This window comes from Triticum dicoccoides, chromosome 5A (genome assembly GCF_002162155.2).
Source record: "Triticum dicoccoides isolate Atlit2015 ecotype Zavitan chromosome 5A, WEW_v2.0, whole genome shotgun sequence".
Lineage (NCBI taxonomy): Eukaryota > Viridiplantae > Streptophyta > Magnoliopsida > Poales > Poaceae > Triticum > Triticum dicoccoides.
In genome coordinates, this window is record NC_041388.1 from 140414269 (window position 1) to 140432399 (window position 18131).

The 18131-nt window shown below is 45.1% G+C and overlaps 1 protein-coding gene across 1 annotated transcript in view; it reads right to left on the bottom strand.

Annotated features, from left to right (window-relative positions):
- Window positions 1-12716: 12716 nt before the first annotated feature.
- LOC119300408 (GDSL esterase/lipase At5g55050-like) overlaps window positions 12717-18131 on the bottom strand; it is an 8217-nt gene continuing 2802 nt past the window's right edge. The window contains exons 4-5 of the mRNA XM_037577377.1: window positions 13249-13480; window positions 12717-13136 (exon numbers count right to left, since the gene is read on the bottom strand). Coding sequence (XP_037433274.1) covers window positions 12913-13136; window positions 13249-13480 — 456 coding nt within the window. The 3' untranslated portion in view covers window positions 12717-12912. The remainder of the gene's footprint in view (window positions 13137-13248; window positions 13481-18131) is intronic.

An 18131-nucleotide genomic window follows, 5' to 3' on the forward strand; every position in this document is an offset into this window, starting at 1 on the left:
AATTGGCACATCCATTGGACTCCGTTTGGTATTCCTTTTCTGTAAAACTCAAAAACAAGGAAAAAACAGAAACTGGCACTCGGGTCTAGGTTAATAGGTTAGCCCCAAAAATCATATAAAATAGCATATAAATGCATATAAAACATCCTAGATGGGTAATATATAGCATGGAACAATCAAAAATTATAGATACATTGGAGATGTATCAGGATATCACAATATCTCTTATTTAATTAATGCATCTATATACTTGGTAAAGGGTGGAAGGCTCGGCCTTATGCCTGGTGTTTTGTTCCACTCTTGCCGCCCTAGTTTCCGTCATACCGGTGTTATGTTCCTTGATTTTGCGTCCCTAACATGGTGAGGGTTATGGGGCCCTCTTGACAGTTCGCTTTGAATAAAAATCTTCCAGCAAGGCCCAACATTGGTTTTAACATTTGCCATAATAATAGTTGAGCCTAATAATTAATTGGCATAGGGTGTCATGAACCCGAGGATTTTCTACATAGCAGGGGGCGGTGTTGATGGTGTTGGTCCCAAACGGGCAGCCTGCGGGGCCACCTCGGGGAAACTCGAGGGCTGGTTTTACTCGTAGCTCTTCCCATCTGGTGTACCCCGAGAACGAGATACGCGCAACTCCTATGAGGCTAGGTCGGTGCATCGGGAGGTCTTGCTGGACTTGTTTTACCATTGTCGAAATGTCTTGTGCACCGGGATTTCGAGTCTGATCGGAGGGTCCCGCAATGGAGGATTGTCTCCGCGGATCGTGAGCTTGTCATGGGCTAAGTTGGGACACCCCTGCATGGTTTAAACTTTCGAGAGCCGTGCACGCGGTTATGTGGCAGATGGGAATTTGTTAATATCCGGTTGTAGAGGACTTGAAGTAAACTCAAATAAAATACACCAACCGTGTGCGTAACCGTGACTGTCTCTTTTCGGGTGCGTTCAAGAAGAGAACACAGTTGGGTTATTTTTGAACGTAAGTAGTTCAGGATCACTTATTGATCATTTCTAGTTTGCGACTGTTTGCATAGTTTCTCATCTTACTCTTGTACTCGTAAGTTATCCACCATATAATGCTTAGTCGCTGCTGCAATCTCACCACCTTACCCCATTTCCGTACCCCTTAAGCTTTGCTAGTCTTGATACCCATGGTAATGGGATTGCTGAGTCCTCGTGGCTCACAGATTACTACAACAACAATTGCAGGTACAGGTAATGCGATGGTCATGATGTGAGAGCGATGTTTGCTTGTCTTGGAGTTCTTCTTCTTCGTCGATCCTGGGTTAGGTTCCTGGTCGGCAGCCTGGGCTAGCAGGGTGGATGTCGTTTGAGTTTCTATTTGTGTTTCATCCGTAGTCGAATGTTGTTCTCATGTATGATGTTGATGTATTCATGCGGAAATTGTTTGCCTTTTGTAGGTATCCCAACTATTATGTAATGGTATGATGTAATGATATCCACCTTGCAAAAGTGTCTCCGGTATGCGCTTCTATCCTTGGTGGGACCTTCGAGTTCCTTTAGGGTAGAGTCGCATATTGGGCGGACAAACCCACAAGGGGTGGCGCGCCCCCCTCCAAGGGAGGAGTCTGAATTGGATTAGGGGAGGGGGCGGCGCCCCCTTTCCTTCTCCTTCTCCTCTCCTCTCCTTCCCCTTTTCCCCCTCTGATAAAAGGAAGGGGGGCCAAATTGGACTAGAAGCCCAAGTGGAACTCCTCCCACTTGGGGCGCCCCTAGGCCGGCCTCCTCCCCTCTCCCTCCTTTATATACGGGGGTAGGGGACACCTCTAACACATATCAAATGTTCCAAGCCGTGTGTGGCGCCCTCCTCCACCATTTACTCCTCCGGTCATATTTGTCGTAGTGCTTAGGCGAAGCCCTGTGCGGATCACTTCACCATCACCCTCACCACGCCGTCGTGCTGACAAAACTCTCCCTCGACACTTTGCTAGATCAAGAGTTTGAGGGACTTCATCGAGCTGAATGTGTGCAGAACTCGAAGGTGTCGTACGTTCGGTACTTGATCAGTTGAATTGAGAAGACATTCGACTGCATCAACCACGTTAAGTAAATGCTTTCACTTTCAGTCTACGAGGGTACATGGACACACTCTCCTCCTCTCATTGCTATGCATCTCCTAGATAGATCTTGCGTGATCGTAGGATTTTTTTTGAAATTGCATGCTACATTCCCCAACGGTGGCATCTGAGCCAGGTCTATGCGTAGATGATATGCATGAGTAGAACACAAAGAGTTGTGGGCGATGATAGTCATACTACTTACCACAAACGTCTTATTTTGATTTGGCAGTATTGTTGGATGAAGCGGCCTGGACCAACCTTACATGACCACGTTCATGAGACCGGTTCCACCGACAGACATGCAACTTGTTTTGCATAAAGGTGGCTGGCAGGTATCTGTTTCTCCAACTTTAGTTGAATCGAATTTGACTACGGCCGGTCCTTGTTGAAGGTTAAAACAGCAAACTTGATGAAACACCATTGTGGTTTTGATGCGTAGGTAAGAACGGTTCTTACTAGAAGCCTGTAGCAGCCACGTAAAACTTGCAACAACAAAGTAGAGGATGTCTAACTTGTTTTTGCAGGGCATGTTGTGATGTATATGGTCAAGACATGATGTGATATACATTGTTGTATGAGATGATCATGTTTTGTAAAATTTATCGGCAACTGGCATGAGCCTTATGGTTGTCGCTTTATTGTATGAAATGCAATCGCCATGTAATTACTATACTTTATCACTATGCATTAGTGATAGTTGTAGAAGCAATCGTTGGTGAGACGACAATGATGCTACGATGGAGATCAAGGTGTCAAGCCGGTGACGATGGAAATCATGACGGTGCTTTGGAGATGGAGATCAAAGGCACAAGATGATGATGGCCATATCATGTCACATATTTTGATTGCATGTGATGTTCATCTTTTTATGCATATTATTTTGCTTAGTACGGCGGTAGCATTATAAGATGATCCCTCACTAAAAATTTCAAGGTATAAGTGTTCTCCCTGAGTATGCACCATTGCGACAGTTCGTCATGTCGAGACACCACGTGATGATCGAGTGTGATAAGCTCTACGTTCATATACAACGGGTGCAAGACGGTTTTGCATGTGCAGAATACTCGGGTTAAACTTGACGAGCCTAGCATGTACAGACATGGCCTCGGAACACTAGAGACCGAAAGGTCGAACATGAATCAAATAGTAGATTTGATCAACATAGAGATGTTCACCATTGAAAACTACTCCATCTCACGTGATGATCAGACATGGTTTAGTTGATATGGATCACATGATCATTTAGACGACTCAGGGATGTCTATCTAAGTGGGAGTTCTAAAGTAATATGATTAATTTAACTTAATATATAATGAACTTAGTCCTAATATATTTTGCATATCTATGTTGTAGATCAATGGCCCGTGCTACCGTTTCCTTGAATTTTAATGCATTTCTAGAGAAAGCTAAACTGAAAGATGATGGTAGCAACTACACGGACTGGGTCCATAACTTGAGGATTATCCTCATTGTTGCATAGAAGAATTATGTCCTTGATGCACCGCTAGGTGACAAGCCCCCTCCCGCTAATGTAGACGCTTTGAACGTCTGGCAGACGTGCTCTGATGACAACTCTATAGTTCAGTGTGCCATGCTTTACGGCTTAGAATCGGGACTTCAAAGACGTTTTGAACATCATGGACCATATGAGATGTTCCAGGAGTTGAAGTCAATATTTCAAGCAAATGCCCGAGTTGAGAGATATGAAGTCTCCAGCAAGTTCTGTAGCTGCAAGATGGAGGAGAATAGTTCTGTCAATGAACACATACTAAGAATGTCTGGGTACCATAACCACTTGACTCAACTGGGAGTTAATCTTCCAGATGATAGTGTTATTGACAGAGTTCTTCAATCACTGTAAAGGCTTCGTGATGAACTATAATATGCAAGGGATGGATAAGACAATTCCCGAGCTCTTCGCTATGCTCAAAGCTGCGGAGGTAGAAATCAAGAAAGAGCATCAAGTGTTGATGGTTAACAAGACCACTAGTTTCAAGAAAAAGGGCAAGGGAAAGAAGGGAAACTTCAAGAAGAATGGCAAGCAAGTTGTCACTCCCAGGAAGAAGCCCAAGTCTGGATCCAAGCCTGAAACTGAGTGCTTCTACTGCAAAGGAACTGGTCACTGGAAGCAGAACTGCCCCAAGTATTTGGCGGATAAGAAGGATGGCAAAATGAACAAAGGTATATTTGATATACATGTTATTGATGTGTACCTTACTAATGCTCATAGTAGCTCCTGGGTATTTGATATTAGTTCTGTTGCTCATATTTGCAACTCGAAATAGGGGCTACGGATTAAACGAAGATTGGCTAAGGACGAGGTGATGATGCACGTTGGGAATGGTTCCAAGGTCGATGTGATCGCCGTCAGCACACTACCTCTACATCTACCTTCGGGATTAGTTTTAGACCTGAATAATTGTTATTTGGTGCCAGCATTAAGCATGAACATTATATATGGATCTTGTTTGATGCAGACGGTTATTCATTTAAATCAAAGAATAATGGTTGTTCTATTTATATGAGTAATATATTTTATGGTCATGCACCCTTGAAGAGTGGTCTATTTTTTTCAATCTCGATTGTGGAGATACACATATTCATAATATTGATGCCAAAAGATGCAAAGTTGATAATGATAGTGCAACATATTTGTGGTACTGCCATTTAGGTCATATTGGTGTAAAGCGCGTGAAGAAACTCCATGCGGATGGACTTTTGGAATCACTTGATTATGAATCATTTGATGCTTGCGGACCATGCCTATTGGGCAAGATGACTAAGACTCCATTCTCCGGAACAATGGAGCGGACTTATTGGAAATAATACATACTGATGTATGCGGTCTGATGAGTGTTGAGCCTCGCGGCGGGTACCGTTATTTTTTGACCTTCACAGATGATTTGAACACATATGGGTATATCTACTTAATGAGCACAAGTCTGAAACATTTGAAAAGTTCAAAGAATTTCAGAGTGAAGTGGAAAATCATCGTAACAAGAAAATAAAGTTTCTATGATCTGATCGCGGAGGAGAATATTTGAGTTACGAGTTTGGTCTTCATTTGAAACAATGCGGAATAGTTTCGCAACTCACGCCACCCAGAACACCACAGCGTAATGGTGTGTCCGAACATCATAACCGTACTTTATTAGATATGGTGCGATCTATGATGTCTCTTACCGATTTACCACTATCGTTTTGGGGTTATGCATTATAGACACCTGCATTCACGTTAAATAGGGCACCATCTAAATCCGTTGAGACGACACCGTATGAACTGTGGTTTGGGAAGAAACCTAACCTGTCATTTCTTAAAGTTTGGGATTGCAATGCTTATGTGAAAAAGCTTCAGCCTGATAAGCTCGAACCCAAATCGGAGAAGTGCGTCTTCATAGGATACCCAAAAGAAATTGTTGGGAACACCTTCTGTCATAGATCCGAAGGTAAGATCTTTGTTGTTAAGAATGGATCCTTTCTAGAGAAGGAGTTTCTCTCGAAAGAAGTGAGTGGGAGGAAAGTAGAACTTGATGAGGTAATTGTACTTTCTCTCGAATTGTAAAGTAGCTCATCACAGAAAAATGTTCCCATGATGCCTACACCAACTAGTGAGGAAGTTAATGATGATGATCATGAAACTTCAGATCAAGTTACTACCGAACCTCATAGGTCAACCAGAATACGTTCCACACCAGAGTGGTACAGTAATCCTATTTTGGAAGTCATGTTACTAGGCCATGACGAACCTACGAACTATGAGGAAGCAATGATGAGCCCAGATTCCGCGAAATGGCTTGAGGCCATGAAATCTAAGATGGGATCCATTTATGAGAAAAAAGTGTGGACTTTGGTTGACTTGCCCAATGATCGGCAAGTGATAGAGAATAAATGGATCTTCAAGAAGAAGACTGACGCTGATGGTAATGTTACTATCTACAAAGCTTGACTTGTTGCAGAAGGTTTTCGACAAGTTCAAGGAGTTGACTACGATGAGACCTTCTCACTCGTAGCGATGCTTAAGTCTGTATGAAACATGTTAGCAATTGCCGCATTTTATGATTATGAAATCTGGCAAATGGACGTCAAAACTGCATTCCTGAATGGATTTCTTAAAGAAGAGTTGTATATGATGCAACCAGAAGGTTTTGTTGATCCTAAAGGTGCTAACAAAGTGTGCAAGCTCCAGCGGTCCATTTATAGACTGGTGCAAGCATCTCGGAGTTGGAATATACGCTTTGATGAGGTGATCAAAGCATATGGTTTTATACAGACTTTTGGATAAGCCAGTATTTACAAGAAAGTGAGTGGGAGCTCTGTAGCATTTCTAATAGTATATGTGGATGACATATTGTTGATTGGAAATGATATAGAATTTCTGGATAGCATAAAAGGATACTTGAATAAGAGTTTTTCAATGAAAGACATCGGTGAAGCTGCTTATATATTGGGCATCAAGATCTAGAGATAGATCAAGACGCTTAATTGGACTTTCACAAAGCACATACCTTGATAAAGTTTTGAAGAAGTTCAAAATGGACCAGACAAAGAAAGGGTTCTTGCATGTGTTACAGGTGTGAAGTTGAGTCAGACTCAATGCCCGACCACTGTAGAAGATAGAGAGAAAATGAAAGTCATTCCCTATGCCTCAGCCATAGGTTCTATCATGTATGCAATGCTGTGTACCAGACCTAGTGTGTGCCTTTCTATAAGTTTAGTAGGGAGGTACCAAAGTAATCCAGGAGTGGATCACTGGACAGCGGTCAAGAACATCCTGAAATACCTGAAAAAGACTAAGGATATGTTTCTCGTTTATGGGGTTGACAAAGAGCTCGTAAATGGTTACGTTGATGCTGGCTTTGACACTGATCCGGATGACTATAAGTCACAAACTAGATACGTATTTATATAGAATGGTGGAGCTACCAGTTGGTGCAGTTCCAAGCAGAGCGTCGTGGTGGGATCTACATGTGAAACGGAGTACATAGCTGCTTCGGAAGTAGCGAATGAAGGAGTATGGATGAAGGAGTTCATATCCGATCTAGGTGTAATACCTAGTGCATCGAGTCCAATGAAAATCTTTTGTGACAATACTGGAGCAATTGCCTTAGCGAAGGAATCCAGATTTCACAAGAGAACCAAACACATCAAGAGACGCTTCAACTCCATCAGTGATCAAGTCAAGGAGGGAGACATTGAGATTTGCAAAATACATACAGATCTGAATGTAGCAGACCCGTTGACTAAACCTCTTCCACGAGCAAAACATGATAAGCACCAAGACTCCATGGGTTTAGAATCATTACAATGTAATCTAGATTATTGACTCTAGTGCAAGTGGGAGACTGAAGGAAATATGACCTAGAGGCAATAATAAAGTTGTTATTTATATTTCCTTATATCATGATAAATGTTTATTATTCATGCTAGAAATGTCTCAACCGGAAACTAGATACATGTGTGAATACATAGACAAAACATAGTGTCCCTAGTATGCCTCTACTAGACTAGCTCGTTAATCAAAGATGGTTAAGTTTCCTAACCATAGACATGTGTTGTCATTTGATGAACGGGATCACATCATTAGGAGAATGATTTGATGGACAAGACCCATCCGTTAGCTTAGCATAATGATCGTTAAGTTCTATTGCTATTGCTTTCTTCATGACTTATACATATTCCTTTCACTATGAGATTATGTGACTCCCTCATACCGGAGGAATACCTTGTGTGCTATCAAACGTCACAACGTAACTGTGTGATTATAAAGATGCTCTACAGGTATCTCCGAAGGTTTTTGTTGGGTTGGCATAGATCGAGATTAGGGTTTATCACTCCGAGTATCGGAGCGGTATCTCTGGGCCCTCTTGGTAATGCACATCATGATAAGCCTTGGAAGCAATGTGACTAATGAGTTAGTTGCGGGATGATGCATTATGTAACGAGTAAAGAGACTTGCCGGTAACGAGATTGAACTAGGTATGAAGATACCGACGGTCGAATCTAGGGCAAGTAACATACCGATGACAAAGGGAATGACATATGTTGTCATTACGGTTTGACCGATAAAGATCTTCGTAGAATATGTGGGAACCAATATGAGCATCCAGGTTCCACTATTCGTTATTGACCGGAGAGGTGTCTTGGTCATGTCTACATAGTTCTCGAACCCGTAGGGTCCGCATGCTTAACGTTCGATGATGATTTGTATTATGAGTTATGTGTTTTGGTAACCGAAGAGTGTTCGGAGTCCCAGATGAGATCACGGACATGACGAGGAGTCTCAAAATGGTCGAGAGGTAAAGATTGATATATTGGACTATAATATTCGGACACTAGAAGTGTTTCGGAATGTATCAGGTACGTATCGGAGTATCGGGGGGCGGGTGACCGGAACCCCCGAGGGAAGATATGGGCCATAGGAGGAAGGCAGGCCAGCCCATAAGGGGTGGCTCGTGCCCCCCACCCAAGGGAGGAATCCGAATTGGACTAGGGAAGGGGGCGACATCCCCCTTTCCTTCTCCTTCTCCTCTCCTTCCCCCTTTCCCCCTCCGATAAAAGGAAGGGGGCCGATTGGACTAGGAGCCCAAGTGGGACTCCTCCCACTTGGGGCGCCCCTAGGTTGGCCTCCTCCCCTCTCCCTCCTTTATATATGGGGGCAGGGGCGCCTCTAACACACATCAATTGTTCCAAGCCGTGTGCGGCGCCCCCTCCATCGTTTACTCCTCCGGTCATATTGTCGTAGTGCTTAGGCAAAGCCATGCGCGGATCACTTCACCATCACCGTCACCACGCCGTCGTGCTGACGAAACTCTCCCTCGACACTTTGCTGGATCAAGAGTCCGTGGGACGTCATCGAGCTGAACGTGTGCAGAACTCAGAGGTGTCATACATTCGGTACTTGATCGGTTAAATCGAGAAGACGTTCGACTACATCAATCGCGTTTAGTAAACGCTTTCGCTTTCAGTCTACGAGGATACGTGGACACACTCTCCTCCTCTCATTGCTATGCATCTCCTAGATAGATCTTGCATGATCGTAGGAAATTTTTTGAAATTGCATCCTATGTTCCCCAACATCATCCACTAGTGCAGAGTCAGGCTTTAGTCCTGGTTCGAAAGGACCTTTAGTTCCGGTTCTACAACCGACACTAAAGGGTGGGACTAAAGATCCCCTTTTAGTCCCGGTTCAACACGACCCGGGACCAAAGGCCCACCACGTGGCACGAGCCCGCGCCGGGGGTTGGGGGACCTTTAGTCCCAGTTGGTAACACCAACCGGGACTAAAGGAATTTTTTTGATTTTTTTTCCGATTTTCAAATTTCTGAATATTTTAACAATTTAATCTCTAATCACCCCTCATCACTGCTCAAGTGTGGAGCACTCATTCCAAATCGTCTAACTTCCCGACCGGTCACCCATCCCTCTCACTACTCCAGTCTGAGCACGCTTAACTTTTGAGTTATATTCTCCATAGTAAGTTGTCAATCCTATTAATCCTTAGGAGTTTAGCTTGAGCATGAGGTCACACGTTTCACCGTTTGAGTTTGAAACTATTATTGTAAAAAATAATTATTATTTATTAACACTAATATTTCTTGAATAAGTAGTTTGACCATAGTTTGACCAAAATTCAAATAAACTAAAATTTGAACATAACTTTTTTTCCTTGCAGAATTTGAGGATTCTAAAAATTTGCAAAACGTCATACGGAATCAGATTGGCTTTTTGTGCTGAACATTTTGATATATTATACGTTTTTCCGACATCTTATGCAAAAATTATGGTCGTTTTACTTTTTCATAATACTTTTTTTGCAAAATATGTCGAAATTTATGTTTTTAAATTTCCCTCACTAGTAGATGTAATAACATAACTACATCTCCAAGGAATTTAATTTTTCAAGTTTTTATCATTTTCTTTTTTTTTTCAAAACTGAAAAGGAGATAGGGGGAGGGGTAGAGTTTGAAAATTGCAAAACCCCTTTAGTTCCGGTTGGTGGCTGACTCCAACCCGGACTAAAGGTCTAACCTATAATCCCGGTTTGTGTCACAAACTGGGACTAAAGGGGCTCTTGGGGCCCCAGCCTGACGTCAGACTGCCACCACCCCTTTAGATCACAAATGAACCAGGACTAATGCATAGCCATTTGAACCGGGACTAATAGTATCATTAGTGCCAGTCCGTAACTGAACCGAGACTAATAAGATGAACATTAGGTCGTTTTTCTACTAGTGATCCCCGCTTCTGCGTCATCATTGTCTAATGCGACAATGTCATCGCTACATACCTTTCCTCCAACGGTACACCATCAATGCCCGAAGCACTGTAGATCAGTCTCCATTTTGTCCATCAGCAGGTTTGCTTGGTCAATGCAATGTCAGAGTGCTTAACGTTTTTTCTATTCTCAGCACGCCAACATTTTCACCAAGGTACTGCTTACAACAGTCTTCCTCGAGTCCCTGTCCAGCCCTCGAGTTTGTGGGGCTGTTGGAACACGTCCTCTCGTGCGTCTCAACCTACCGGACTATCTCGTCAGGATGAAGAGAGCCCACTGTGCCGCACGCTTCGTATGGCGTCTCCACGTCCATCGCTCGAGTGTTGGCGCAGCTCTTGCCCTAGCACTCACCGGAGCTCTCTCTCTCACTCAGCTCACCGGACTGGAGGTAGACGAAGAGGAGTACAGAAGAAGGAGCAGGGAGACACAACAGAATTTCTTTCCAGCGCACGAACGCTGCAGCCGCACGTACGGCCTTGTATTCTATTCCCTCGAGCAACAAACTCGTTCATCCATCTGTTACAACACACGGGGTATTATACCCTGGGACTCGCCGGGCATGTAGCCACGTCCCAGTCCACGCCCAGCGGCCGTTCCAGCCCGCGCCATCCACGCCCACGCATGCACGCACATGCCCTGGTTGTGCGCGCCCGCTCATGCATGACCGACTCCAGCGCTTCCCCGATCCCGCCAACAGAACACACACGCACTATACACCTACGCACACTCGCGGACCCGACGCGCCCGTCATGCCCAGCACGCGCCCATACACGCGCCGGACTCGACCGGCTCGCCGCCGCGACTTATTTGCCCAACACTCTTCCCCTAAGACGCGGCTCAGAGCAGGCCACCGTCCTCGACGCCGGCGTCCGCCATCATCGCATGCTCCTCCGCTGGCGCCTTCCGAAGCTGGGGGCATTCTCTCTTGAAGTGGCCGCGCTCGCCGCACTTGTAGCAGCGGCCGCGCTTGTTGTCACCGTAGCCCGACGCCATGCTCCGCCTGTCGTCGCCGTCTCGAGGACCACCGCGCTGCCGCTCCCGTGCTCGCCACTGCGCCGCCGTGTACATGAGCTGGCTGTCCGCCCGCTTGTCGCCCGCCTGTCCACGTCGTCGCAGCCGCTCGTCGAAGGCCTTCAGGCGACCGAGCGTGTCCTCGAACGGCATGATGGAGACATCGCAAAACTGCTCGATTCCAGCCACCGCCGCGTACAAGCGATCCGGCACAGAATTGAGGAGCTTCTTCACCATCATGGCGTCGTCCAGCATCGACCCGAGTCCCGCGTAGGGCGCCGCCATGCCGCCGAGCTTGCCGGCGAACCCATCCAACGTGTCGCCCTCCGCCATGCGCAGCATCTCAAACTCCCCTCGGAGAGTGCCCAGCCGCGCCACCCGGACTCGGTCCGCCCCGACGAACCTCGCCTTGAGGCTGCTCCACACCTCCGTCGCCGTCTTCTTCGACGCCACCTGGAGCAGCAGATCCTCCGCGAGCGCCCCGAGCAGGTAAGCCCGCGCCGGCTTGTCCTTCTTGGCGATCACCGCCGCCGCCGCGTCCTCCGGCACCACCACCGCCTCCCACAGCCCAGCCGCATCGAGATTGGCCTCGATTTTGATTACCCATGCGGTGTAGTTCTCACCGGTGAGCATCGGCACCGGCTGCGGCAGTGAGCTGCCCGATCCGCCGACGTACGGGATGAGCGACATCGCCGGCGATCACCTTCGCAACGAGGCTCTGAATACCAAATGTTGGCGCAGCTCTTGCCCTAGCACTCACCGGAGCTCTCTCTCACTCAGCTCACCGGACTGGAGGTAGACGAAGAGGAGTACAGAAGAAGAAGGAGCAGGGAGCCACAACAGAATTTCTTCCCAGCGCACGAACGCTGCAGCCGCACGTACGGCCTTGTATTCTATTCCCTCGAGCAACAAACTCGTTCATCCATCTATTACAACGCACGGGGTATTATACCCTGGGACTCGCCGGGCATGTAGCCACGTCCCAGTCCACGCCCAGCGGCCGTTCCAGCCCGCGCCATCCATGCCCCACGCATGCACGTACATGCCCTGGTCGTGCGCGCCCGCTCATGCATGACCGACTCCGGCGCTCCCCCGATCCCGCCAACAGAACACACACGCACTACACACCTACGCACACTCGCGGATCCGACCCGCCCGTCATGCCCAGCACGCGCCCATACACGCGTCGGACTCGACCGGCTCGCACTTATTTGCCCAACATCGAGTAGTGTCGTAGTATTCTGTTATGTAACCTAGGCTTCTCGTAACGTACTAATCTATCCCATGTATGTATATAGTGAACAGAAGCATGAAGAGTTAATTTTTCTTTGGAAAACGAGGGTTTACCCCTGGCTCTGCATTAAATGATGCACACAACCATTACCATAAAGGGTTATACATATATTATAAATCTTCTAAACTAGCATATTTGTAGTTGAAAAGATAAGAAAAATTACTAGGAACATAATAGCAGGTCGCAACCCAGTAGTTTGCATAAAACAACAGTGACTGTGCAATCGGTGCAGCATTGCCTAAATGGCAGTGTCACATAGGACATAGCTGCCCAACATTTCTGGGGGTCACGAAGGGTGCTGATCCGTGGAAGGCAATTGCCGTGAGCTTCTGCGCGGTGATCTCCGTGGGGTGCACAAAGTCCCAGAAAACATGGTTGGTCCGGTTGTTGCAGAGGGAGCTGGCCGGAGTGCAGCTAAACATGGCGTTTTTCTTCCCTCCTAGCCCGCAGCACGCTGCATCCACCACAGCGTAACCTACAGTATATATCACCGTAACATCAAATTAAGCTACAGTACATATCAAATTAATAGGTGAATGATTAGCAGTTGCCAGATTAGTGGCCAGTGGGTCGTGGATCTGTTGTACCGTTTGCTTCTGGTCGCTGGAAGTAATCGAGCAATGCAATGGATGGGTCGAACAAGGAGTAGAGCATATCTGGGTACTTGTCGCGCAGGAGGGAAGCCACCTTGATGTTGTACTGAGCTGACATGTAGTTTGCTAGTGCGTCGCACTCGTCCTTCCCCCGCAGCACCGGGCAGCACCCCAGTGGCGCTGCCCCGATGATGAACATCCTGCGCATCCCGAGTTTGTACAGCCTCTGCAATTCATCATTCATGTAGGTTGTAATTCAGATTACATACTCATGTGCTCATGCGTCGGTGCAAATTAATGCAAGAGGAAAGATGTACTCCCCTTCGTCTCATTATATACAAGCATTTTTGACACTACATTAGTGTAAAAAATGATTTTATATTATGAAACGAATGAAGCACATATCAAGAACAAGCTTATGTGATGTAAGCAAGGATTAGCAAGCATGCCCGTGCGTTGCAATGGGAGGAAAAAATCACATGTCCTAGTCTAGTAGACATGCCTCAACACCTCCCTTCCTCAGAGCCACGTTCTCTATTTTAACACGATGGCCCATTATATCCCCACTTGCCAGCTTCACTGTGTCAAGTTGAAACAAAAGGCCCACTTGCCTGCTTCATTGTGTCAAGTTGAAACAAAAGGTGCTTGATACAAAAGGTGTCCCAAAGTAGGTGTTTACCTTTTTTGCAAAGCTTAGGGTGTGTTTGATTTTTGTCATGGATCGAAATATCACAGGTCGGACCCGTTCCTGGACTTCGATTCTCGCGTTTGGTATGTGCATGGAACGGTGACCCACTCGTTCCAGCGAACCGAATATTCGGCTCAGATCCGGAACGAGACGAGACCTCGAATTCGAGCGTACGACGCGGAACCGTCTCCCTCTCGTCTCTCTCCCGCAACCACATCCCCTCTCGCCCTCTCCTCTCTCTCTGGTGCGCCGCCTCCCCCTCGTCTCTCTCCTTCGTCGATCCGCGCCACCGGAAGCTCCTCTCCTTCATCTGCACCGCTGACTGTCCTTCCTCCACGCCACCCTCTCCCTCGTCTTCTCCTCAATCAGCTGCGGGGCGGCGGACGAGCGGCTGCGGGGCGACGGTCTTGAAGCTGGGCGGCGAGCCAGGCTACTTCGGCGCGAGTATTAGAAGCCAGCCAGCAGCAGCCACACCTGGTCGGCGGCAGCATCAGCTTGCCTGGGCAGCGCCCAGAGAGGAAAGGAGCAGACGGCGTTCAGTATTAATGGATGCGTTCAGTTCTGCTAGATGCGTTCATGCCAAACTCAACCTGTTCCTGATGCTTGCAGTGAGAAATTTTTTATTTTGTTCATGCCTGTAGATTTGAGATAAACCAAATGCATTTTGTCAATGCTTTTCTTCCCTGATTGATTGCATTTTGTCTTTTGACCAATTTTTTACATGTACTTGACAGAAAATGACAAAATGTAAAGAGCTATAATTGTGACAATGTACATACATATGTGAGAGTCCCACCATTTCTATGCAAAGATTTGAGATAAACCAAATGCATTACGTGAAAGAATCTATTCCGTGCTATGCAACCAAACGCTGAGATGGAACCATTCCATTCCTCCTAATTCCCTTCACCAAACACCGGAATAGAACCAACCCGTTCCGGTGGTACGGAACCATGACATTACATTCCACTTCGTTCCCGAACCAAACATATCCTTAGTATAGAGAATGCAATACGTGCTTGTCCCGTTTGTTTCTTCTTTGTTGCATCTTTGCAAATGTAACATTTGATGAGTCTGCGATGGATGTTATCAGTTGTCGGGCCTTCTCTTCTCAAGTGTCAATTCCGCATCAAAAAACTTGTTCTTCTGGTTTTCAAGAATTTCATACTTCTATGACCCCATATTATCCATAGACTGATAGCAAAATCCTCAATCGATCACGTCCTTCAAGTCGCATGTTGCTTTCGACCACATCGTTTTAAACGAAGGCCACTTGTGCATTGTTTTTTCTCTCTCGATCGATCTAAAGTTCAAAGTTTGGGTCCTCACATAGTACCTGTCTCCTTCACATTTGAATTGGCGTATAATTCAAATATAGAATATGATAGTTGCAGGCACACCTCGTTCATATGTATGTGCACGTCACGGTTCCAGCACTTCGTTGCGGAAGGCGGCAGACGGCGGGAAGGAGTGTTGGTGTTGGCAGACAGGAACCCTAGACGTGATTTATTTCCTCGCAAGAGAAGGGAGGCAAGAGCAAATCCATGCAGTAGGGGTGACAGGAGGGGGAGCGAGCTATGAGTCGAAGTGATTAAATATGCTGGATAACTAAACATCATGCAAAAAAAGGTAAGAAAAACCAAAAACAAAAGAAATAAGAGTTGTCCCATGGGTGCTAAGTACACGACAAAGAAACGTAGGAGATGGCCAACATGCCAACACGCACTCCCCGCAAAAAAAAACATGCCAACATGCAAGCGCACCTTTTTTCTTAAGAAAACATGCAAGTGCACTCAAGAGAAGATGGATCGATCACAGTGCCTGTGTCGACAAAATTTGTTGGATTTTTGTTTTTTTGAAAACGAAGATGTGTTTTATATTGTTATAAACTTTTTTTGCTGGGCATCCTTGGTTAACCTTGGTCATCCTAGCCCACTTACATGGGCTGGGCTGCTACGATTGCAATTACAATGAAGCTGAACGTGCATGTTCTCGTGGGATTCCTCCCATCGTTGTCATCCTTCCTTTCACATTTCCTTTAGCCATATCATGCACGTTTTTTTAAGAAACTCCTGAGCATGTCCAATTCCGGACGAGACTTGCCTGCTCCCCCGTCGTGTGCCCATCCATGCTCCCGTCTATGTGGCTTGATTTTATTGGAATAAAGTAAGGCCCGGCCCCGCCCTCTTAAAATCAGGGGAGAGATGATTAGATTCGGAAGAAAAAAGAAAAAAAAAGACAGCCGTAGGATGAAGTGGGAGCATGGATGGGAGCATGGGGAGGGAGCAGGCAAGCCGGATCCTCCAATTCCTGTCACGTGAATCCATCCCCACATAATTCCTTATAATTATTATTTTTTGTGAGCTTTCCTTTTTATAATTGTTGATCCTTCCTTTAATACACCCAACCAATTCCTTTTAACTGTTGATCCTTCCTTTATAATACACCCCACCAACACGTCCAATCCTTGCCATGTGAATGTCCTTGAAATCCATCCTTCCTTCCTAAGAAGGCCACCCAATTCCTTTTATGTTATTCCGCAAAAAAATCCTTTTAATTATTCATGTTTCCTTTAATACACCCCCACCAAGGCAGCCTACATAATTTCTTTTAATTGCCAAAATACATCCTTCCTTTAATGCCTCCAAGAGGACCTGCAATTCCTTTTCACCAGTTCTCATCTTGCCGATATTTCATGTAACTTACAAAGTATATAAATTGATAGAAATTCAATCACTTTAAAGCCGCGAGGTGGGACAAATTAATATCCATATGTTAGCCTAGTTGGTTGCAGCTATCTGTACAACAGGGAAGATCGTGAGTTTAATTCTCACACAACCATTTTTTTAGTGCTCCATGGGTGGCCCATGAACACCCCGTTCTGTCCGAAAAAAGGCCCATAAAAACAAATCTTTTTTATCACTTGATGATGGACGGACGATTTTTTTTGAGAAAATCCCAACAAAACAAATTATCCTTTATTAATTGAATTGAATAGACCGACGAAAAAATAATTTGATTGGGGGCTGGTGCGCACGTGGAGGCCCAACTGGGCTAGACGGATTGAGCAGAAATAAAGAGGATGGCCTGCTTCTTTTTTGGACATAGGACAAAGCTAGCGCAGTTGGCTTGGTCATACGGGGGATCTCCTATGCGCCGCTCTTTGCGTCCGATTCGCACGCGCCGCACAGGTACAGCCCCCCGAATGGGCCGGCCCATCGTCGCGACGAAACAATAAAATGATCACCTATAAAATTATAACGCGAAGCGGGGGATCGACCCCTGCACCTGGAGCTAGTATACTCTTGTCGCTAACCAGGCGAGCTAACTACCTCCTTCGGTCATATGTAACGCGGGTACTTTAAAAGATCATCTACTACATATCTAACACCCCCACCTAGAAACCTTAAACATTGGATATGTTCAAAAAATTTAAAAAATCAAAAATTGTTCGCGTTTGCTGAATGCTAGAAGAACAACTAAAAACTTGAACAAAGTTTTGATAAAATGAACACTTTTTAAAATCCCGAACATTTTTTGAATTTAGAGAACAAAATTTTGTACGCGAACGTTATGTTTGAGAGAAAAAGTTAAGTTCGTATGAAATATGTGAACATTCTTTAAAACTCCTGAATAAAATTTGAAATATGTGAACAAATTTTTGAAATGGGAACATTTTACGAAACTCACGGAGAAAAATTTCAAACACGAACATTTTCTGAAAAAATGCAAACAAAATTTGAAAAGGAACATTTACTGAAACTCAGGAACAAAAATTGAAAAAACGAACATTTTTCTTAATTTGCGAACAAATTTTGCAAAGTTGTGAAATTGTGAAAAAACAGAAAAAAGAAAAAGAAACTAAAAAAGAAAAGAGAAACAAAATTTGAAGATGAGAACATTTATTTAACTTTGAATAATTTTTTGAAAGCATGACATTTTTTCAAGTCAGGAACAAAAATTGAAAAGGAGAACATTTTGTGAAGTTTTGAACAATTTTTTTGAAAGGATGAACAAAATTTGAAAATAAGAACATTTTGTGAAGTTTTGAACAATTTTTTGGAAGCATGAACAAAATAAAATGAAAAATTGTGAGCAACACAAAAAAAATGAAAAAAAATAATATAGCTTTGAAAAGAGAAAAACAAAAAATGAAAAAGAAACAGAAAACAGGAAAAAAAGAAACAGA